Source organism: Dasypus novemcinctus, chromosome 22, assembly GCF_030445035.2.
Source record: "Dasypus novemcinctus isolate mDasNov1 chromosome 22, mDasNov1.1.hap2, whole genome shotgun sequence".
Taxonomy (NCBI): domain Eukaryota; kingdom Metazoa; phylum Chordata; class Mammalia; order Cingulata; family Dasypodidae; genus Dasypus; species Dasypus novemcinctus.
This window is the reverse complement of record NC_080694.1, coordinates 65,237,503-65,261,583: the sequence shown is the minus strand read 5'-3', so window position 1 is coordinate 65,261,583 and position 24,081 is coordinate 65,237,503. Positions and strand designations below refer to the sequence as shown.

The following is a 24,081-nucleotide window of genomic DNA, read 5'->3' as shown; positions in this document are numbered from 1 at the left end:
CCCTACACTGAAATCCAAAGAAAGGAAGGCCCTAAGGATGGGAGGGCAGGGAAGGACGAGCAAGGCCAGCAGCCCAAGCATGGACGAGAGCCTGGGCTTCCATGGAGCAGAGCAGGTGGACAGACAGACTGTGCCTGCCAGGCTCTAGTTCCCAACATCCTGCCCACTGGGTCACTCCCTCAGCTCCAAACAGTGCACCCTGACCCCTTCCCAGTCCTTGCACTAAACCCTCTCTCCTATAGCACCACTAGGTGCAGCTTCCCCTTATGTCTGGCAGCCTGACTGTCTCTTCTGGGGCCTCCCTTGGCTGCTGCCCAGGGGTGGACAGAAAAAAACACTCCAGAAACAAGCGCCCCTCTCAGGGGTCAGGATAACGCAGAATACACCAAGGTTCTTGCAGGGGAGACAGGAAAGCTTTGTGTCACCAACATTGCCAGCAGACCTCCCTGGACCATCCAGGGACCACCAGCAGAGTCTGCCCTCTGCTTTCCTCCAAGCAGCACCCAGTCCTCACCCCTGACTCCTGGGCACACCCACACCCCACCCTTAGGCACTAAGTTTCACTTTCCTTCCTCTTATTTTTGTAGGTACTGGAGCTGGGGGTTGAACCCATAGACCCCATATGTGGGACAAAGCTGGCACCCAACCACTGAGCCATGTCAGCTACCCTGAATTGTTTTTTTCATTAGTTTGCTTATTGTTGTTTTTAGGAGGCATCGGGAACCAATCCTGGAAGCTTCCACCTGGGAAGCAGGCGCTCAACCACTTGAACCACATTTGCCCCTCCTCTGTCCTTTGTCGTGCAAGGCAATCCTTTGGCTCACACCTCCAAATGTACCATGCACATTCCTCAGGGAACTGGGCAGAGTAGACACGTGATAGATGTGTAGATGCAGCATGAGTGGTTGCTCATTTGTCGCGCTCCACACCCACCCAAGAAAACTCTGCCTGACTACAGCCCTGGTTCAACATATAGTAAGTGAAGCAGAGCCCGTGGGAATGTGAGTGAGGAAGATATGAGTGTGGTGGGAGGGCCTGGGACTGAGGCCAGGGCTGGGACCTGTGGACTCTACTTCCAGCAGCCACAGACCAGCCGGACAACTGGCCAGACAAATCCATTTAACCATGTGCCAGTTTTCTCAACTGAGGAATGAGAAAAACAAAATTAGTCCTATGCATTTCACAGATTTGTTACAAAGTTCAAATGAAGCTGTGTCATTTTCAGACTTTAAACCTATAGACTTCTGTAATGTTGGACAAGTATTATCACCAGCATGAGTGGGTGGCAAAAGAGTAATTATGGTATAATCTCATTTGTGTAAAAAAATAATAATAAAGCCCCACACTTGAATACAAAACTGGCAGATAAGATATGCAAAAATTTGAAACCAGTAGTTGTCTATGTGGAGTGCAAAGGGAAGTGGGATGGAGAGGGGTTTCTCACCTCTGAAAATGCTGGTATTTTTAACCCTGAGCACATGCTACTTTACCACAAACACAAGGCAGCCCTCCTGCTCCTCCTGCTGGTGGCACCACCAGACCCCTTGGCTTCCCTCTGGCTCAGACACGGTGGTTCTGCCCACCTCACTGGAGGACAGAAGAGCCTCTGCTTCTTTACAGCAAGGCCCCCTCTTGCCAGCAGGTCACTCGGGTGATTGCTCAGGTCACAGCCATTCGCAGTACAGTTTTGTAAGGAAGCTCACGTGGACGAGGGCTTGGCTGCCTTGACCCCGGGCTTCAGGAGTGGAGCTCCCACAGCCGAGGTTCGCTGCGCCCCAGCCTTTCAGGTACCAGGAACCTTCCTTCCCGAGGTAAGGAAGAAAAGGCTTGGCCAAGAAAGACGCGGCCAAGGACATGGGAGACCACGTCTGGAGATCCAGAAGGGTCGCCCGTTTAGGGCCAGGCGGCGCCCACCACCAGGCGGGACCGCGCTCGGCGCTGCCCGCGCCCCCCCAGGTCTGGCCCCGCCCTCCCCAGCGCTCATCCGCAGCCCGCGACCCCTCGGCGCCTCCCGGGTCGCTCCCATCGATTCCAGCCCCTGCCCCTGCCCCACCGCCGCCTTCGGGCCACACCTCCACGTGCAGGGGGACCCCCGAGGGAGGCCCTCACTGCGCAGGGGGCTGTGGCGCAGGCACCGCTTCAGCCCAGCGCCCGTCCCCGACGGCCTGTCCTCGGCCAGGGACAGACTGGGGCTGCTCTGCGAGTCCAGGGAGCCCCCAGGGCAGGGGTCCTTAACCAGGGTCCGTGACCTGAATTGAAATTCAAAAACACATTCTTCTCGTGGGGACGTGCTGGTGGGGTGTATGTATTTATTAAATGCGCACAGTGTAGTGTGGACTTCCCTCTGACTGGCAGAGGGAAGGGGTCTGTGGAACAGGAAGATTAAGACCCCTGCTCTAGGGGGAGAGAGCGGCTTGGGGAGAGCCGGCAGCAGTAAAATGCGGAGAGCAGGTGAGGGCCATACGGCAGGTGAGGCCCTGGAACTGGTGAGGGCCAGTGTGGGGACAGACACCTGCCCTTGGCCCGGCCCCCTCGGCTCAGTTTCCCCGTCTGTCTCTCCAGGACAGAGGACGACCTCTCTTCTCCTGACCGCCAGGTGGCGCTTCGACACCTTGCGTCTCCGTGTGGTCCAGGCCCGGAGCAGCTTCCCAGCATTGCCCGGGAGCTTGTTAGAAATGAGCTTTGGCAAAGCGGATTTGGCTCAACGGTTAGAGCGTCTGCCTACCTCATGTGGTGAGCTCACCCACGCGCAGTGCTGATGCACACAAGGGGAGCTTTGCCATGCAGGGGTGTCCCCTGTGTAGGGAAGCCCCTTGCGCAAAAAGTGCGCCCTGCAAGGAATGCACCTGGCAAGGAGAGCCACCCAGCGCAAAAACGTGCAGCCTGCTCAGGAATGGTGCCGCACACACAGAGAGCTGACCCAGCAAGATGACACAACAAAAAAAGAGGAACAGATTCTGGGTGCCACTGACAGGAATACAAGCGGACCCAGAAGAGTACATAGCGAATGGACACAGAGAGCAGACAACTGGGGAGGGGAAGGGCAGAGGAATAAATAAAAATAAATAAATAAACATTAAAAAAATAGAAATGAGCTTTGCGGCCCACCCAGACCTCCAGAATCAGAACCTGCCTTTAACAAGCTCCCCAGGTGGTCCATCAGCATGTCAAGGATGAACACAAGGGTCTCTGTCAGAATGAGATGAGGTAGGGGGAGCAGGGTCTAAATTATGAAGCAATTTAATACCAAAAGCTTTATTTTCAAAGTGGGATGATATTTATTCAATTCAATAAATATTTAAAAAATGTTATGCCCAGTGCTGGGCATAAAACAATGGCTTGACAGATGTTTTTGAATGGCAACAGCTGTACAAGTAACTTTTATTGAGCGCTCACTACATGCCAGGTACTGTCCTCAACTCTGCATATGGCCATATTTAGCCCTCACAGCTGCTATGGGTAGGTGCTATTATTATACCCGTATGATACATGAAGATGTTGTGGAGCCAAAAGATTCAATAACGTGGCCTCATTCACTCTAGCAAGAGCCAGAACAGAGAACCCACGCAGCTGGGCTCCAGGGATCCTGTGTGGATGTGGTCCTGATGGGCTGGAGTGGAGATCCCCATGCCCCAGCTCTTTCCCTGAATCTGTTTCCAGGTGGAGCACCACGTTGTGTGAGGGAAGCAGAAATAGAGAGAGCTGTGACGTGTTCTTTACTGGCATCCCCAGCGTAGCAGGTGCTGGGTGCAGGGTGAGGACATGGAGAAGCCTTCTGGGGTCTGGGGAGAGAGTGCGCCCCCTCCAGGGTCAGTGTTGGGCACACAGGGCCTGCCCTTGGGGAGTGGAGGGGATGCCCCAGGAGTGGGGGTCCCTGAGGGAAAGCTTACCAGGGCTGGGAGGTGGGAAAACTCAGAGATGGGGGAGAGCAGAAGGGCAGCTGATGGGAACGGGGGAGCTGCAGCCCCTTCCCCTGTACCCAAGAACATTCCCATCATCTCTGGGGGGTGAGTATTTTCCTGTGGAGGGTGCAGATCTCTTTGACAAGGTCAGAGAAATGGGCTCTGGACTAACGGAAGTCTTCATTTCACCTCTGCAGGCAAGTTGGTAGCCAGTTAGGTCCAAATTCCTAGTGAGTGAGGCTAAACTCACAGGAAAGGAAGCTCTTGGGTCTGTGGTGAGAATTAGATGGTGTCACCTCTCTCCCCAGCTGCCAGGGCAGGAGGCTTTCAGTTAGACCTAAGGGGAAGGGGCAGTGGGGCCAGAGGGGATGGATGGGGATGCGGGCATTACCTCTGCTCGCCTCCAGAGGGCGGTATGGCACAGGGCGGAAAGCAGCCTTCAACCAACTTTCTAACTTGTGTGCTGTGTTTTCCAAGGGGGGAAGGACAAAGGGAGATGAACTGGAGAGGAAAGGAAATACACATTAAAGTGAAAAAGCCCCCGGTGTGGCCCCTGCTAGCCACTGGCTGGTGACCTTGTCAAGCGCTTCATCCTCTGGGGCTGTTTCCCCAGGAGCCCCAAGGCCCTTCCAGACTCCTGGACAAGCAGGTGAGAGGCACCTCCTGGCTCAGTGGTACCTGGTTCAGCCCCTCCGCTCATGGAGGGCACACAGCGCACGGCAAGTGTTCTCTTCCCCTCCCTGGGCAGACGGTTAATGCTTGAGCACTGAGGAAGGAAAACGCCTGTATTCCAGAGCCTGCCAGACCCTGGAAGCTGCCCTTCCACACCGCATTTGAAGGTTCTGGGGGAAAAGGGGATTTGGGTGGGAAAGATGAGTGGAAGGCATCGCTGGTCCTCTCGGGTTCCATATTTATTGTATTCTAAAGAACACAGTTCCACTTAGAATTTTACATTTTAAATAGTATTAGACACTGGCTTGAGTACTAATCATTTCATAGATTAAATAGATGTCCCAGGACCAGCTTAAAAACGTGATTATTATTTATAATTATTTCCAGCAGGGAATGATGTGAACCTTGAACACAGCCCTTTAGTGGCTTGGGTGTTTGTGTGAGTCATTGAGATGGTGTGTATATCAGAGAACCCGTGTTTTTCTGTGGAGTCGTCCTCATAGGCAGGTGGAGAAAGCCCTCTTCTTTGGAAATGCCCCCTTCCCTGGAGGCGAGGCTGGGAACAGGCCTCTCTGGTCAGGGTGACTCCGACGTCCTACAAAAGCAGAAAGAGCAGAACTTGGCTCCACGCGCCCTTCCCTGGTCCTGCTCGTCCTTCCTCCTTGAAGTTCCAGCTCAAAGGCTCCTCCTGAGAGAGCGCCCCCTGCTGGATGACCTGCTCCTGGAGCTCCTTCACCTTGACTTTCCTCACTATCTGGACCTGCCCATTCCTCTGTGCTGATTCCAGTCTCCACCTTGTCCTGGGAAGTGTTCTGCCTCCAGCAGTTAAGCGTGTGGAGATCAGGGACTGGACCTTGAGTTTTCAGTTGGGCCTCAGAATGCAAATCAGCTCTGCTAACTGGGTGGGATGACCCTGGTGATACCACACCAGCCACCACCTCCTGCAGTCTTCCAGGGTGCTGAGACCACGCTGAGCATTTACCTGGGTTAGTTCTTATAATTCTGCAACACGCTGAGCTTTTACCTGGATTATTTTTTCTTCTTCTTTTATTTAAAGATTTATTTATTTATTTCTCCCCCCTTCCCCTGTTGTCTGCTTTCTGTGACCGTTCACTGTGTGTTCCCCTGTGTCTGCTTGTATTGTCATTAGGCAGCTCTGGGAATCGATCCTGGAACTTTCCAGAGTGGGAGAGAGGTGACCCTTCTCTTGTGCCACCTCAGCTCCATAGTTGCCTGCCTCTTATTGTCTCTTCTCTGTGTCTCTTATTGTTGCATCATCTTCGTGCATCAGCTCTCCATGTGGGCGGGACTCCTGGGAAGGCTGCACTCCTGCATGGGGCAGCACTCCTTGCGTGGGACAGCATTCAGCATGTGCCAGCTTGCCACACAGGCCAGGAGGCCCTGGGTATCGAACCCTGGACCTCCAAAGTGGTAGATGGGAGCCCAATTACTTGAACCACATCTGCTTTTCTGGATTAGTCCTTATAATCTTAGCAACATGCTGAGCATTTACCTGGATTAGTTCTTATAATTAGCAACACGCTGAGTGTATACCTGGATTAGTTCTCATAATCTTAGCAACAGTCCTGTAAGGAAGTGCTATTTGTACTCCCTTGTCCACAGGGACTAAGAAACTTGCCAGGACCACACAGCTAGAAGGGACATCTCAGTCCCAAGAGTCTCCCCAGTGCCCTAAGAGGACACAGTGTGACCAGGGCAGTCACCGCATTGTCATCCTTGTCTCCTCTCTGGGCTGAAGGAGTCAGGTGCCCCCAGTCCCCCATTAGAAATAATCCCAGGCCCTCCTCCCTCTCTCCAGCATCCCCCCAAAGGGCTTTCTGTCTCCCTCTTCTATCCCATGTGGCAGGGAGTCCCTCACTTTTAGGAGCTCAAGTGCTGGCGAGTACTGGTGGCCAACATTTCTCCAGCTCCTTGACCAAGCCAGTCACTTCCTCAGGGACCTTCCAGACTTAGTCCTCGAGCTCCTGCAGGGCCTGCTCCAGCTCCCTCAGCTTGGCCGGCAGGAGGCAGTGCTCGGCCCCCAGCTTCAGCTGCAGCCTCTCCACAGCTGTTTCCACCTGTTGTTTCTTGAAATCCATCCGATCCTGTGAGGGGTAGAAAGACAGGCATGGTTGCAGGGGCTCACAGAGCTGGGACCCAAGAGGATCACAATATATTTACTATCAATTAAGGTGACAGGTGATGGAAGAGTTTTAGTAAGAGGTGGAAGTGATGGCAGCACAACCTTGTGGTGTAATAAATTTCATGATTTGAAAGTGGTTAAAATAGAAAATTTTGTGCTGTACATATGTTGCCAGAATAAAAATATAAAAAGTGAACAAAACTGTACACTACAAAGATTGAACTCTAATGTAAACTGTGGAATATAGTTAGTGATATAATTATAGAGAAACTGGTTCATCAGTGATACCAAACTACTACACTTTTGGAGAACATTAATATGGAAAGATGCATGAGGAGTGGGCCAGTATATGGGGACTCTGCCTGGTCAAATAGAAATAAATTTAGTTGAGGACATAAAGGATCCATATTCAGGAACCCATAAAACATTGCTAAAAGAAACCAATGATAATAAATGGAAGGATATTTCCATGTTCATATTTTGGAAGACTAAATATCATTAAGATGTCAATTCTACCCAAAATGAGCTACAGATTTAATATAATCCTGATAAAAAAATTCCCAAACCCTTCTTGGTAGAGTTTGAAAAGCCAATTATCCAAAGGAGTCAGGGTCCCCAAATAGCCAAACATATTTTTAAAAAGAACAACAAAGTTGGAGGACACTTACTTCCAGGCTTTAAGCATATTGTCTAGCTACAGGGGTAAAAACAGCATGGTACTGGCATAAAGATAAAAGGATTGACCAATGGAACCAAATCTAGAGTTCAGAACAGACCCTCCCATCTATGGTCAAGTGATCTTTGACAAGGCTGTCAATCCACTCGGCTGGGTCAGAATAGCCTATTCAAAAATGGTGCTGGTTGAATTGGATGTGCATATCTCAAAGAAAGAAAAAGAGGACCCTTGTCTCATAGCTTATTCAAAAATCAGTTTAAAGTGGATCAAGGACCTAAATGTAAAACTAGAACCATGAAACTCTTAGGAGAAAATATAGGGAAATATCTTCAAGATCTTCTGCTTTGTCATGGTTTCTTGGACCTTGCAACCAAAGCACAAGAAAAAAAGAAAAAAAAATAGATAAATGGGACAGCTTGAAAATTAAGTACTGCTGTTCTTCAAAAGATTTTGTCAAGAAAGTAAAAAGGCAGACAACTCAATGTGAAAAAAAAAAAGGATACCATATATCTGATAAGGCATTGCTCTCCATGTTATATAATGAGATTCTATACCTTAATGACAACATGACAAGCCACCCTATTAAAAAATGGACAAGACTTTAACAGACATTTTTCCAAAGTGGAAATAGAAAAGGCCAAAAGACACATAAAAAGAAATTCACATATCTAGCTATTAGGGAAATGCATATCAAAACTGCAATGAGATATCCTCTCTCACTGTACCGAATGGCCATTCTTAAAAGAACAGAAAATGTCAAGTGCTGGAGAGGATGTGGAGAGATAAGAACACTCTTTCACTGTTTGTGGAATTGTAAAATGAGGCAACCTCTGTGGAAGATGATCTGGTCGTTCCTCAGGAAACTAAATATAGCACTGCCTTATGAACCAGCAATCCTGCTACTAGAAATACATTCAGAAGAACTGAAAGCAAGGACATGAACAGCTATTTGCACACTTATGTTCATAGCAGCTTTATTCACAATTGCTAAAGGATAGAAACAACCTAAGTGTCCATGAACCAATGAAAGGATAAACAACAAGTGGTATATTTATACGATGGACTATTTCTCAGCTCTCAGAAGGAATCAGTTGGGGAAGCACGTGACAACATGGAGGAACCTTGAGGATATTATGTTAGTGAAATAAGCCAGACACAAAAAAAGATGAATATTGTATGTTCTCACTGATACTAACTTAATATAATGACTAGACTTATGTATTTGGACTCTGAAGTGTAGATTGGTGGGAGATGGAATGTGGGATGAGAAGGGGGTGAAGATGTTGGATGTATGTAGAATGTTTAATAAAGTCCACCATAAATATGGTGTAATGGTTGGACTTGATGGTAACATATTATAGTGACTGTTACCCTGCTGATTTGTGGAAGTGATTGTGGCTGAAACTAGTAGTCTAAGAAGATTCATGTTAGTTAGAAGACAGGTGGAGGATAATAATGGGAATATATAACAATATGTGGAAATAGATAAGGATTGTGGTTAATAATATAAATGCAGGAATGCTTTTCTACTACAGGGTGTTAAGTATGTGGGGATACATGGGAAAATGTAATTAATGTAATTATGGGCTACAGTTAATGACATAGTAATGGTTTTGAAACAAAAGCAAAGTTGGTACTATATTGATTTTATTAAGGTGAAAAAAATATATGGGGTTTGGTTTTATGAGGTATGACTATGATAATGCATTTTTCTCTTGATTTATTTTGGAATAATAAGGAGACCTTGACTATGTCATTCAACTAATCTGTGTTCATCTGTGTGTCTTTCTTAATACTAGAGGAACAGCTGAGTTAGCAGTTGCAATTAGGTGAGATAAAAATGCCTGAAAAAGAACTTTTTAGGAGTAATTTTTCCATGACTTGTTGAACAGCCTTTTCTGTTCTTTTATTTTTGTGAATTTGAAATAAAATTGTTAATAAACAAATTTTTAAAAAGATGCTGTGAACATTTTTGAAATGACAACAAAAGCATTTAGAATATTACACAGACTTAGTTGATAAAGCAGTGGCAGGGTATGAGAACACTGAGTTCAATTTTGAAAGTTCCACTCTGTGTAAAATTCTATCAAACAGCATCTCATGCTACAGAGATACTTTTAGTGAAAGAGAGAATCAATTGATGCAGCCAACTTCCTTGTCTTATTTTAAGAAATTGCCACCTCACCCCACCCTTCAGAGCCACCACCTGATCATTCAGCAGCTATCAACATTGAGGCAAAACAATCTACCAGCAAAAGATTATGATTCCCTGAAGGCTCAGGGGAGTGTTACCACTTTTTAGGAAAAAAGTATTTTTAATTAAGGTCTGTACATTATTTTTTACACATAAAGCTCTCTATTGCACCCTTAGTAGACTACAGTATAATGTAAGCATAACTTTTATATGCACTGGGAAACCAAAAATAATTGTGTTTTATTTTATTGTGATACTTGCTTTATTGCTTTAGTCTGGAATTGAATCCATCTCATCTCTGAGGCACGTCTGTGCTGTTGTATCTGTGGAAGGGATAATGTTGAGGAGACTTTCAGTACATAACATAGTGTTCTCTTGGTGACCTCCAAGAAAGAAACTTCTCTCCCATGGCAGTAAGGCATTACCAGCCTTCTTGGGAATAACTGCCTAATGTGTATGTTTTGAGTCCTTTCACTAACTTTTCTCTTTGAGCAGGCTCCCAGGAAACTCAGAGCTCAACTCAGGGAGACCCTGGAGTAAGAGGGTGAAAGCTTAAGGCCATTTGTGGGTGCTAAACATATTCTTGGTTTCACTTTATGCCTTTATTTTCACTTCAGTCCAATTTAGCCTCTTATTTAATTTAAAAAATCTTGTTCTGTGTGGTTGTTGCTGTTGTTGCTACTCAGAGTTCCTCTGGGATGAGATAGGGTAAAAGTAAATAATTACCCCCTCACCCTGCCAGTACTGTCTTGGGTGGAATCAGGCCAGGGACTTGGGGAGAGGCTGGAACAAGAGTGGACTGCCAGGTCTTGGGGGTGGGGGCAGGCCATGATGCAGTGCTGGGAACTGTTCCCAAAACACTTGGACCTGAGAAATGCCACATTTTGTATTTTTCAAAATAAACTTAACACTGGCAGAAAGTATTAAATATAAAATTCTAGCATGAAATGGATAATAAAGGACAAATAGAAACAACTTGTGCCAATATATTTGATAACTGAGACTAGGTGGACAGACTCCTTTAAAGAGACAAATTATAAAAGCTAAATCAAGAAGAAATAGGAAATGTGAATTGTACTATATCAATTAAAGAAATTAAAATCATAATGAGGAACCATCCCACAAAGGAAACTCCAGCCTCAAGTGGCATCAGTGTTGAATTCTACCATATATTTAAGGAAGAATTTATATCACGTTTGTGGAAATTGTTAGAGAAAATAGAGGAGGAGGAAAACACACTTTCCAAACCATTTTGTGAGGCATATACAAAAGCAGAGAAAGATATCAAAAGGAAAATGTGCTGGTTAAATTCATGAGTCAACTGGGCCAGGCTGTGGTGGCCATTTGTTTGGTCAAGCAAGCACTGGCCTGATTGTTACTGTGAGGACATTTCATGGATTTAAATCATCAGTACATTGATGGCATCTATGGCTGATGATATCTCCAATCGACTGAGGAGATTGCCTTCAACAATGAGAGACATCTGATCAAATCAGTTGAAGGCCTTAAAAGAAGAAGTGATGGTTTCAGCAGTCAGAAGAGGGAATTTCCATCTCTACTTCAGTCAGCTTCTCCTGGGGAATCCATGGAAAACCTTCACTGGAGTTCCCAGCTCGCAGCCTGCCCTCTGGAAACCAGAATTTGAACTTCCCTATCCCTACACTCATGTGATACAACTTTTATAAAAATCTCTTTCCTCAGAGAACCCTATTAATACAAAAATTTTGTACCAATGTCTCTCAGGAACCCTTTTCAAAATACAAGTAAATTGAATCCAAAATAATTTTAAAATGAGAATACATCATGACCAAGTAAGTTTTATCCCTGATGCAAGTTGGGATGAGTATATGGAAATTAATCTAATTTATCATTTAATGGAATAAAGTAGAAAATCAATAATATCAACTCCATGTAGAAAAAGCATTTAAAAGTCCAATATCCTTTGATAACAAAATTTCTCAGTAAACTAGGAATAGAAGACAACTTGTGCAAGGTGGTAAAGGGGACCTATGAAAAGTCTACAGATGTCAGCATATTTTATTGTGAGAGACTAAATACTTTTAAGATCAAGAACAGAGAAAGGATTTGTGTTCTTGCCACTACTGTTACACAATATTCTGTCAATCAAAGGAAATAACAGGCATACAGATCATGAAACAGAAGAGAAAGTGTCACACTCTGCAGGTGATGTGATCGTGTACATAGCAAATCCTATGGTAACAATGTTCCTAGACCAGTAGTGAGTATAGCAAGATGGCAGGATTCAGGGACAATTTTAAAAAGTAATTTTTATTTCTATGCACAATGTAAAATTAGGAAAAGAAAACTGGAAATTCAATTTATAACAGCATTGTAATTTAAAAAAATAGGTATCAATTTAAAGGAAGTGTGCAAGATCTCTACACCAAAATCTACAAGGACTGCTGAGGGAAAGTGAAAAAAACCTAAATAAATGTGGAGAAATACCCTGTCAAGGATTGGAATATTCATTATTAAGGTTTCAGTTCTCCCCAAATTGGCTTATTGTTTAAATACAATTCTAATCAAAATCATGGCAGGCTTTAAAAAAAAAAAACTGATAAGCTGATAGTGCAATTTGTATGGATGCACAGAGGACTTTGAATAACCAAACGTCTCTTGAAATACCTATTTTGAATTCTAAAAAAGTAAAATAACAGAAAAAGGCAGCTCAATAAATTACGGAAGCATTACTCCTGGAAAGTTCTGTCCAGGCACTTTAATCTCATCGGATTCAAATTACTAACTCAGTTGTTCCTCTAGTGTTCAGAAAAATACAAAGATGAAATAGATTAGTTAAATACCTTACACGTTTTTTAAAAGAATAAATGTTGAGGATCCACGGAGCAGATCTGAAAACTGACTATGAGCTCCAGTAGCAGCCTCAGGGCAGTGGTAGGTCAATGAATATAATAAAGAGCATAAATAGAACCACAGGTACACATGCTTATGGCAACTCCTCGTAATCCAGTGACAAAAGGATAGTTTTATCAACAAATGCTTGAACGTTTCAAAAACGGTTTTGTCACAAAGGAGCGGGCGGGGCGAGGCCTAGGGGACCTGGACAGCTAAGGCCCCTGCAGGAGAAACGACCCGGGACGCCGGGCTCCTGCGCGCAGCCTGGGGAAGGTCCACCTTGGTGTGGGGATGGTGGGCAGGTGCCTGGTCCGGGGGTCTGGGGAGGCGGGAGGGTCAGCCCTTGGGTTCGTGGAGTGCGTGGGCAGAGCCTGGGCGGGTCTTATCGCCCACCTCCCCGCCGTCCACTAGGGTCTCCAGCCCCCAGGCCGCGTCCTGCCCTCCGCCCTCCAGGACCCGCATCTCCGGGGCCTCCAGCTGCGAGGCCGCCTCCCCTCAATCACTTCCCGTCCCCCACCCTGACTTCTCCTTTTACTCCTGGGTGTGTTTGGATTATACCATTCCTGCAAAACAGAAAATGCTCAACACTTAATACTTATAACCAAGTATAGGGTGACACCTGAGTAATTACCATCCAGGTGAAAATAGAGACCTCCACCCCGCCCTGGCCAGAAGCCCCCTCCGCCTCTCACTGAGAAGACCCCGTCCCTCCCCTCACTGTGTCCACGAGGCTGCCCCTCCCCTCTGACTCCTTCCCATCCACCCACTGTTGTCGCCTCCACCCCCCAGTCGTCCCTACTTTCCCCTTCTCTTCCTCTTCCTCTTCCTCCTCCTCCTCCTCCTCCTCCTCTTCCTCCTCCTCCTCCTCCTCCTCTTCCTCCTCCTCTTCCTCTCCTCTTCCTCTCCTCTCCTCTCCTCTCCTCTTCTCTTCTCTTTTCAGGAGCCCCCCTTGTTTGTAGGCCCATGCCAGGGGGGCTCACCCTCCCTCTTCCCCCAGATCCCAGAGTTAGGAAATCACAGGATGGATTCCTGGAGAAGGCGCCCTTGTGCCTGGAAGCAGAAGTAGGAACAAGTGTCAGGGACGTGGGAGTCCAAGAACCTCAAGACCGGGGCGGGGGAGGGGGGGGACGACGACGACACGGGGACGGGGGACGACTGGTGCTGGCAGACCCCTAGCTTGGGTCCACCTTGGGCCCGGGAACCAGAGGGAATGGTCTGGAGATTCCAGTCTGTCTTGAGGACAGAGGAAACGTCTACGTCAGCGTGGACACAACCGACCCTGCCCTGGATCGGGGGGCGCCCCTGATGTGCAGATACTTGCCCAGATGCTGGGAGCACAGGGAGACACCGGGGAGGACTCCCTTGAGGGCAAAGGGGAGCGCGGGTCTCTGTCCTCCGCCCGGTGGCCAAGTGGGGATGCGTTGGGAGGGTTTGGGCTTGAGTGGGGCAAAGCTGGCTGACCTGGGGGCTCAGCACTGATGGGAAAGGGGGTGCACTTGCCTTCTGAGCATCCCTGGAGTCCACTGGAGTCAGACTCCAGGGGTTGCAGATAGAGGGAGAGGATGGGCGCTCAACAGCCCTTGTGCTCCTTGAGGTTTCCATCTCTTCCCAGAGCTCCCACCCAGCCCGCTTGAAAGCAGCACCTGGGAGCACTGGAAAATAGAAAATACTTTTTATCTACTCTCTATTCCTTTTCAGTGGAATGTTCTTTTAAAAAACAAACTGTTATTGTTAGAGTAATTTTACCCTTACACAAAAATGATGAAGGTGATCAGAGAGCTCACAGACAACTTGTTTCCCACATTGTTAACATCTTACATTCCTCTGGCACTTTGCTCCTACTAATGATGCAATATTGATGAATTATTAGAAACTAATCTGAAATTTATGTGGATTTCATTAGCTTCACCCCATGTCCTCTCCCTGTCCCAGGATCCCATGCATAGCACCACATTTCATTTAGTTCTTTCAGCTCCTCTGGCTGTGACAGTTTCTCAGACTTTCCTTGTTTTTTTGTTTTTGTGTGTGTGTGTGTGTGACTTTGTCAGTTTTGAGGAGTCTTGGTCAGGGTGTGTAGACTGCTTCTTGATTTTAGTTTGGTTGACATTTATCTCATGGTTAGACAGAGGCTCTGGGCTTGAGGGAAAAGTCCACGGAGATGCCATATCTGAACAGAATAAGAAGGGGATGTGGTGTGACCCTTACTCATCTCTGGTGATGTGAGCTGGGTTTCCTGGCCAAGGCAATGATTCCCAGGATTCTCCAGCCTGAAGTTACTGTTCACCTTTCCCTTCCATTGTCCTCTTTGGAAGGACGTCTTCTGTGCAGTCCACACTTAATGGGTGGGAACATATGGTCAACTCAGTGAGGGTGGAGCATCTACCTAAATCATTGGGAATTCTTGTGTTTGGGAGCTTTGTCTATTCTTGCTGCATTTAAGTATTTATCCAGTCATTTACAGGCTCATGGATATTAATTTTGTACTTTCAGCTATAATCCAATTCTGTGCTATTTGTTTTGTTGCTCAGATTGTTCCAGTTTTGGGAAATGGATCTGGTCAAGCAGTTGGGCTCCCGTCTGCCATATGGAAGGTCCAGGGTTCGATGCCAACGACCTCCTGGTGAAGGCAATCTGGTCCATGCAGTAGTGCCCCTCCAGGAGTGTCACCCTATGAGGAGTGCTGGCTGCTGTGGAGTGCTGGTGCAGCAAGATGATGCATCAAGAGACACAGAGGAGAGACAATAAGAGATTGCAGAACAGGGAGCTGAGGTGGCACAAGAGAATGATTGCCTCTCTCCCACTCTGGAAGGTCCCAGGATGGGTTCCCAGAGCCACCCAATGAGAATACAAGCAGACACAGAAGAACACACAGTGAATGGACACAGAGAGCAGACAGGGAAATGGTGGTGGTGGGGAGAGATATAAAGAAATAAATCTTAAAAAATAATTGTTCCAGTTTTGGTCATAGAGAGCCCTTCCAGGTGACTCCAGGGTCCTTCTGACATGTCCCCATGGTTTTATATTTTGGACAATACTCACTTGCTCTCCTTCCCATATGCTCCAGACTTATCCTATGTATTTCCTACCCCAGCCCTAGATTCTGCCTTTTCTTCAAGGAGCCTTGGTTCAGCTTTGAGATATGGTATTAGAAACTGAGGTCCAGGCACTGGGTTTGCTCATTGCTATTGGGGCTTCATTGCTTCTAGGCCCTCAGCAGATAGAATTAGGAAATGTGTGTGTATACCAGTGCACGTGTAGCACATCTCTAATACATATACATACACATATATCAAGGCTTACACTAAACTACATTAAGCTAAACATGAGCTGATTACATGTCTCCAACTCTAATGCCATATCATATATGTCATTCTGGCTTTCCCCCTTGTAAGTCTGTAACCTCCTAACTATCAGTGAGAATTCTGACTCTCACTACCCACCACATATTTATTGTTCAGTCCTCATACACATGGGTAGTGACTTCAGAATTGTTAGCCCCTACCCCATGAAAAAGAACTTTGCCAATTACAGCCAGTGCTTATGCATAATTCCTTTTGTCTTCACTCTTAAAATTTCCAGCCATCTCCAAAGGTCCTCAAACCAGCAGTTCCTTCACCTCTCCTTCAGTGAGGTCAGGTCATGTACCTGTAACACAAGGAGATCTTTCTGACATAGTCTGCAGCCATCCTGTGACTTCTCACTTGCTGTGATGGTTTTTTATAGTTTGCACACTTAACATTTATTCTTTGTGCTGTAAGTTTTATGGTTTTAAATAAAGTGTCCACCCAACAGTACCATACAGACTAGGATCTCAGACCTTGTGCTTCACCTAAACAACCCTTCACTCTCTCCAAGGTCATGGCAACCAGGGATCTGCTTTCAGTATTTATAGTCTTATATTTCCAGAATTTCATGTAGATAGGACCAGACAACATGCAGCCTTCCCAGAGTGGCTTCCTTCACTAGCAACAGGCATCTAAGATTCATCCATGATCTTCCATGAATTTATAGCTCATTCCTTTTGATGCCTGAGTAGTATTGTGTACTATGGATCAATGGACTATCACTGTTTGTTTGTTTTTTTTTTATGAGCTTCTGTGGATGGAACCCAGAACCTCAGACGTGGGAAGCAGGTGCTCAAACTACTGAGCAACACTCGCTTCACAACCACTAACTGTTTTATCCACTCACATAGAGAAGGTAAATATGGTTGCCTCAAGTTTTGGGGAACTATTAAGCTGCTATAAGCATTTCTGTGCAAGCTTTTATATAAATATAAGTTTTTTTAAATTAGATGAGCGAATATCTGGGAGTGGCACTGCCGGGTTGTAAGTGAAGTCCATGATTAGCTTTTTAAGAACCTGCCAAATGCCTTCCCTGGCGGCTGCCCCCTTTGGCCTTTCTACCAGGGGGGATTGTGGGTTCCTGGGCTCCATGTCCTTGCCAGTGTGGGTGTCACCACTTGTGATGGACTGAAAATTGCTTCCCAACCCACCAATGACCTCGACATCCTAATTCCTGGTGCCTGTGAACATTACTTTATATGGCAAAGGGGCCTTTGCATATGTAATTGATGTAGATCTGGAGGATTAGCCAGGATTATCCCATGGGCCCTAGGAGTGATCACATGGATCTATAACAGGGAATTAGGGGGAGATTTTACTACACCCAGAAGAAAAGTTGGCAAGAAGACGGAGCAGAGATTTGAGGATGTTGGCCTCAAGATTAGACTCATGCAGCCAGAAGCCAAGGAGAGCTGGCAGCCCCCAGAATTGGAAGAGGCAAGACACAGGTTCTCTGTGCTTGAACCTCCAGAGGGAGCCAGGCCTGGCTGACACCTTGATTCCAACCAGGGACATTGATTTTGGATTTCCAGTCTCCAGGATTGTGAGAACATAAATTAATTGTGAAAATTTGTTCCACTGTTAACAGGAAACTAACCCACCAATTTATTTTAGTTTAGTTTAACTTAGTCATTCTAACAGGTATGTGCAGGGGCATCTCATGGTGGTTTCATCTGAACTTCCCTAATGACAGTGACGCTGAGCATGGTTTTAGTACTTACTTGCCACCTGTGTATCTTCTTTCATGAGGTGTCCGTTCAGACTTTAGTCCATTTTAAAAATTGTGTTTTTTTCTTATTCTTGTGTTTTATGAGTTCTTTACATATTCTGGGAAGAAATCCTTTATTAGCAATGTGATCTGAAATATTTTATCTCTCTGGCTTCAGCCAATGATAAAACGTAAGCTCTCAAACGAAGATCAGAATATTGGAGAACTTGTATCCATCACCTTCAGCTTGACAGCTTTCCAATACTTATTCATTTTCTGGTGGGATCTGTGTTAATTGTAACAAATATAACGTTTTGGAAATACTTAAAGAAATGTGTCCATACTGGAAGATCTACATAACTCAGTAGGCCAATGTATTATATTTAAATATTCATGCATTAGTACAAGATCCATTCAATGTGCAAAGAGAGACCTGAGGATTTCAAGGTCACCAGATGAAATATTCAAATTTCAGACTGCAAAACACTTTTAGAAACTACAATTGTGTGCTTTTAAAATATTACCAAAGATTAATGTCACCACTCATCTGAAAAGGCTATTAAAAATGCTCCTCTCTTTTCCAACCATTTGTATGCGAGCCTGAATTTTTGGTTCAAACCTAAATAACTGATTTAATATGAGAAGAAAGTGCTCTATTGAGTCAGCTAAGAAAGATTTGCACAAATGTACATTGATCCACTCTTCTTACTACATTGTTTCCTTTTGGAATTAGTTATCAACGTGTAATAAGTTTTGGTATAAGTATTAATTTATGGGAATCTGTACTTCGAATTCCATTTTAATTTCTAATATGGTCAGTAGCAGTAGAGGTCACCAAAATCTCCTTGGGGTCCTCACTAATCTGAAACTGTGAAGAGTCAGGACCAGGCCTCGCTGACGGGGTGACAGAGCGCTCGGTAGAGGGAAGGGGTCGTGCAGGGGAGGGGTCGGGGCCAGTCCAGGACCCGGTCTTGGCTCTCGGGGTCTCTGTACGAGACTGGTGAGGGGGGCGGGGAGGCAGAGCTGGGATATCCCTGGTCCCTGGAGTTTCATTCTCCGTCTCCCCGCCCAAGTCAGGTCCTTCTGCCCCGACCCTCGTGACGCGGGCCCAGGCTGCCTCCCATTGCGGGCCGGTTCTGGAGAAGCCAATCGCCGTCCCCGAGGCCCATATAGAGCCCGCCCCGACCCGCCCGGACTCAGGTTCCTCCAGATCCGGGGGTCCGGCCATGGCGCCGGGGACCCTCCTCCTGCTGCTCTCGGGGGCCCTGGCCCTGACCCAGGCCCGGGCGGGTGAGTGCGGGGTCGGGGGGCTGCCCCGGAGGAGGGAAAAGGGACTTCCGGAGGGGCAGGACCCCGGAAGCCGCGTCCCTCCATGCTTCACCCCCACGCTAACCCCGTCCCTTTCCTGTCCCCCCCTCCCCAGGCTCCCACTCGCTCAGGTATTTCAGCACCATCGTGTCCCGGCCCGAGCTCGGGGACACCCACTACCTCGCCGTGGGCTACGTGGACGACACGCAGGGCGCGCGGTTCGACAGCGACGCGGAGAGTCCGAGTTTGGAGCCGCGGGCGCCGTGGGTGGAGCAGGAGGGGCCCGAGTACTGGTGGGAGCAGACGCGGAGGGCCAAGAAAAACGCGCAGGATTTCCGGAAGGATCTGCGGACCCTGCGCGGCTACTACAACCACAGCAATGCCGGTGAGCCACGCGGGGGCCGCGGTCATCCTGAGTTTCGGGTCCCCACTGCACCCCGAAGTCGCGGGACCCTTGGTTTCGTTTACTGATTAGACCAGAGCGGCCCTGACGAGTCAGCGAGGCGGCAGGGGAGGCAGGTGCGTGAACAGGAGGGAGGGGCCAGGGTCTCACACCTTCCAGATGATGTATGGCTGTGACATGGGCCCCGACGGGCGCCTCCTCCGCGGGTATAATCAATACGCCTACGACGGCGCCGACTACCTCGCCCTCAACGAGGACCTGCGCTCCTGGACCGCGGCGGACACGGCGGCGCAGATCACCCGGCGCAAGTGGGAGGAGGAGGGGGTTACACAGAGAGCGAAAGCCTACCTGGAGGAGCACTGTGTGAAGTGGCTGCAGAGATTCCTGGAGAGGGGGAAGGAGACGCTGCTGCGCGCAGGTACAGGGGAGCAGAGGGCCTCCCCGATCTCCTCGGGCTGGGCTGCGCCCTCACCTGCGTCCACGGGGAGGGGAAATCAGTAGATGCAGGAACACTCTCCTGCCTGGGGGCCAGGAGGCGGGGTCAGCCCAGGTGTCCAGACCCTGAACCCTGAGTGACTCGCAGAGGCCCCGCCCTCTGTCAGGGACAGTGAAGGGTCCAGCCTCCCCCGGGATGGAGGAGACCATCCCTGAAGCACCTGGGCAGGAGCTCAGCCTTGGGGACCACCGGGACCTTCTCAGGCCTTGTTCCTGCAGCTTTTCTGAGCCCCTCAGCCTCCACGAGGTCAGGTCTAGAGGTCCCTGTTCACATCACACACCTGGGGCCTCCTTCACTGGACGGACTCACCTGATCCCAGAACTTCCAAAAATAGGACTTATCCCAGAACCCCGAGTCCAGGCTGGTGTCTGGGGCTTCCACTGCCCACCAAGACTGTCCTGTCCATTCCTGGTAGTCCCATGAGCACTACTAGAATGGCCAGGAGAGAAATGGAAAGTCCCGAAGTTTCTGACCTTTCCGCAGACCCCCCAAAGACACACGTGACCCGCCACCCCATCTGTGACCGTGGGGGCACCCTGAGGTGCTGGGCCCTGGGCTTCTACCCCGCGGAGATCACGCTGACCTGGCAGCGGGATGGGGAGGACCAGACCCAGGACATGGAGTTTGTGGAGACCAGGCCTGCGGGGGATGGAACCTTCCAGAAGTGGGCGGCTGTGGAGGTGCCTTCTGGGGAGGAAGAGAGATACACGTGCCACGTGCTGCACAAGGGGCTGCCCGAGCCCCTCACCCTGAGATGGGGTAAGTGGGACGAGGTGGGGGCCTCTTCTAGGGAAGCAGGAGCCCTTCTGAGCTCCTCCAGAGGATCAGGGCTGAGCCTGGGGTCAGGGCCCCTGACCTTCCCCCCTCCTCAGAGCCGCCTTTCCAGCCCCCCATCCTCATCGTGGGAATCGTGGCTGCCCTGGTCATCCTAGGAGTGTCCGTGGTGGCTGGAGTTCTCATCTGGAAGAGGAGGAAGAGCTCAGGTAGGGAAGGGGCGGGTCTGAGGTTTCTTGTCCCAGGGTGGGTTTCCAGCCCAGGTAGACGGGTGCCCTGCCCCTTTCTGGTACTGTGAAGCCCCTCCTCACACACGTGCCCATCCAGTCTGGGTTTGTTACTACACTTACTTTATAAACCTGTGAGAGAAGTAGGACAATGTCCCCAGTGATGACGTGGAGGCCCTGTTCCCAGCAGTCAGAGGGAAGGGGCTGCTGAGGACAGACCCCCAGGAGGGCAGAAGGTCCAGCCCCATGCATCTCCCAGCTCGTGTTTCCTGAACTGCCAGGTCTGCAGGCACGGTTCTGGAATATTTCCTGGATCCAAGCCGAGTTCTCAGGACCTCATGTCCTGGACTCACTAGTTGTTTTCCCACAGGTGGAAAAGGAGGGAGCTACACTCAGGCTGCTTGTAAGTGGGGTACAGAGGGGCAGGTGGTATGGAGGGTCAAGGCTGACCTGAGGCTTTGGGGAGTGTAGACGGAGCCCATGGGGTAGCTCACCCCCATCACTCCTTGACTCACATCTCCCTGTGGCTCTGACCAGACCCTGTGTTTGTTCCTCTCCAGCCGGTGACAGTGCCCAGGGCTCTGATGTGTCTCTCAAGGCTTCTAGAGGTGAGACCCTGGAGAGGGCCTGAAAGGGGATAGGGCCTGGACTGAGAGGACACACCTGGGTCCTGGAGATTCCTTGGACGTGGACATGAGGACTATTGAGGGCTGGTCATGATGTCAGCATTTACAGAGACGACCTGAACGTGCTCTTGATTGTTTTCTTCTATAGTGTGACAAAGCTGCCTCGTGGGGGACGGAGAGATTCCAGAGCTGTTCACGCCCCTCGTGTGACCTCAAGACCCCCTTCCTTTGGATGTGAAGACTTTCCTTCCTCAGCTGGCATCTGTGTGTCTGCATTCCCATTGTATACTGGAGGATGGGGAGGTAGCTTGCCCCTGCTCCCACGTCCCTCCACACTGACCTGTGTTCCCTGCCCTGACCGACCATCCTGCTCAGGAGAGCTGGGTGTGGAGCGTCCACAGCCCTGTCTTACTTCATGGTGCCCTGAGCTGCCCTTTCCTGTTTCCCTTGGAAATGAGAACCTGGTATGATTTTGCTTTTATAAATCCTTCCTATTAGGTGGGATTGAGGAATCAGTTGCGGGAGAGGAAGATTCTTAAACAAGAAAGAGGAAGTAAAATGATCCAAGAACCTTTCAAGAGCCATGTGTCTGCTGTGCTGAATGCTACTGTGAGGAGCCGAGGGTGGACAGGTCTGTGCCCAGTCAGGGCTCCATCCACATGGGCTTCACACTGAGGAGGATCATTAGTTTTGACTTTAACTCCTGGTGGTTTGGTCCTTCTCTGCCGCCTGCCCTCCCTCTCTGCCCTTACCCAGCTCCCCTGACCCCAATGCCGGCTGCAGCCCAAGCCCATGGATTTGTAGAGCAGAGCCTAGTGTAGACCCACAGGTGGGCAATGGGGGCTTAGCCTGGATTGCTCTTGTCTTGGAGGGAGTTGAAATTGTGCTGTCATCACAGGGGGGTGGAGGGGAGAGGAGGGAGAGCAGCACTTCTGAGGACAGTCCTAGTGGCCTCAGTGTCGAGTGAATGGAGGTTGTGCCATCACTGCCAGGAGACCACAGCTGTGTTAGGAAAGGCACTGGAGGTGTGGGGGGGTCCCCACTGACCACTCCTGCACCTGGTATTTGTGGAGGACTGTAGCTTCTGGGAAACATTCATGAACTAAAAAGATTAAATCTCTGGCCTTGGTGCAGGGAAGGTGCTGTGTGAACTCGGGTGGTCAGTGCAGGCCTCACTGAGCCATGACCTTTGAGGACAGCTAGAAGGTCATGAAGGGCATGTCCATGAGAATGTCCTAGAAGGTTATCCCAGGGAGGGAATCAAGTAGCATGTCATGGTGGGCAGGGGCAGCCTGGGGTTCTAAGAAGAGCAGGAGGTGGAGTGGCTGCAGTAGCGTCATGGAGATGGGCAGTGGTCGGCCAGATCTTGGAGCTTGTGGATACAGGAAGATGTAATTTTTCTGTGTGACATGGTACCAAAAAGACATTTTTGAAAAGGAGACCCATGTTGTAATTTCTCTTAAATGGTACTTGGACTGCCGTGCTGAGAATAGGATTGAGAGGTGAAGGGGGAGAGAGGAAGTAGGGAAAACAGGATGAAATCATCAGAGTGTTCAAACTAGTGACATTAGTTGATCTGCCTGGAGAGGAGCAGGAAAAATACTGGGAAATAGAAGTGTATATTTACAAATATTATAGGGATTCCCAGTGGAATAAATTTGGGCTGTGAGAGAATAAGCAATCAGAGGACACAAAAAAGTTAATCTATACAAAGCAAGGAAGATTTTGCAAATAGAAGTGTGAAATAGTCAGTGGAGGGTGGAAGGCTCTGGAAGGAGGAGAGCTGAAGGATCATTAAGGCATTCTCTTTAGGAAAACATGAATCTGAGATGTCCATCAGAAATGGAAGTGAGGCTGTCAGTTCCCACTGGAAATATGAATCTGGAGATGAAGAGAAGTGTCTGGGCTGGAGACACAGATTTGGGGGTGGAGCCATATAAGTGATATTTTGAAACCAAAGTGAGGACAAGGTCACCAAGGGTATGATAGTTACAGAGAGGAGAGGAGCAAGGATTGACCCTGGACCTCCCAGAGCTCAGCCATCCATGGACCACACTCGAGTGACCGCACAGTTCTGGCCCCATGTCTGGAAGGCACGTGGTCCAGGGAACCCCAACTTCTCTATGCACAGGAACCTCCTGGACATCCCACAAGGGTCCAGAAGGTCTGGGTGGAGCACAAGTTTCTGTGTTCGTAACAAGGGGGTGCTGAACTGCTGGATTTCAGGTATATCTTTAGAGCAAGAACCCAGGCCAGAGAGGCCCTGTGTCTGTACACCAGCTCCCTGGGGTGGTGGAATGTGCCTTCTGGGCTCTCACCCCATGTCCTGAGACAGGGGTCTGGGGAGAAGCCCGAGTGCTTCATCACAAGCCCCTCAGGTTGTCCTGGCTCAGCTGGATGGTATTGCCAGTGATGAGCATAGTGCCCTACATGGTACTTAAACCATGTAAAAATACCTTTCTGGAGAACAATAGGAGAAAATCTATCATCAGTTTTGAGGGTGACATTGGGAAATGCATGCACTTTCTCTACGGTGGGGTATAGCCAGGTGGGCATTTATAAAGTGGTTCAAAGTTCTCCATAAATTAAAACTCTCAATTCTTGCTATGTGACTTATTTCTTAGACAGATTTCCCACTCAATTATTTGCAATTAAATACAGTTAAATGGTTCTAATTTCAACATAAGGTATTTATACACATGATCCTGGGTCTCATTTTATTTGGAGAAAGCCA

The 24,081-nt window shown here is 48.4% G+C and overlaps 1 protein-coding gene across 3 annotated transcripts; it reads left to right on the top strand.

Annotated features, from left to right (window-relative positions):
• Positions 1-18,673: 18,673 nt before the first annotated feature.
• On the top strand, positions 18,674-22,788 carry LOC131275361 (saoe class I histocompatibility antigen, A alpha chain-like). Of its 3 annotated transcripts, XR_009182806.2 has the most exons (9): positions 18,674-18,803; positions 18,937-19,206; positions 19,367-19,642; positions 20,204-20,479; positions 20,593-20,703; positions 21,092-21,124; positions 21,282-21,329; positions 21,496-21,650; positions 21,846-22,788. XR_009182806.2 is itself a non-coding variant. In XM_058285423.2 (8 exons), exons 1-7 carry the CDS (start codon positions 18,740-18,742, stop codon positions 21,286-21,288), a joined length of 1,023 nt encoding a protein of 340 aa, XP_058141406.1. In that variant the 5' UTR covers positions 18,674-18,739; the 3' UTR covers positions 21,289-21,329; positions 21,496-22,788. The 3 variants fall into 3 exon arrangements, 2 of the variants coding, with proteins under 2 accessions (XP_058141406.1, XP_058141405.1); XM_058285423.2 differs by having other exon boundaries at positions 20,607-20,703; positions 21,496-22,788; XM_058285422.2 differs by having other exon boundaries at positions 21,496-22,788.
• The last annotated feature ends 1,293 nt before the right edge of the window (positions 22,789-24,081 follow it).

Coding starts and splice junctions, on each gene's coding strand:
- LOC131275361 (XM_058285422.2), top strand. CDS start 18,740: ATGGCGCCGGGGACCCTCCTCCTGCTGCTCTCGGGGGCCCTGGCCCTG. Junction 19,207..19,366: donor CTACAACCACAGCAATGCCG/GTGAGCCACGCG, acceptor GGGAGGGGCCAG/GGTCTCACACCTTCCAGATG. Junction 19,643..20,203: donor GGAGACGCTGCTGCGCGCAG/GTACAGGGGAGC, acceptor ACCTTTCCGCAG/ACCCCCCAAAGACACACGTG.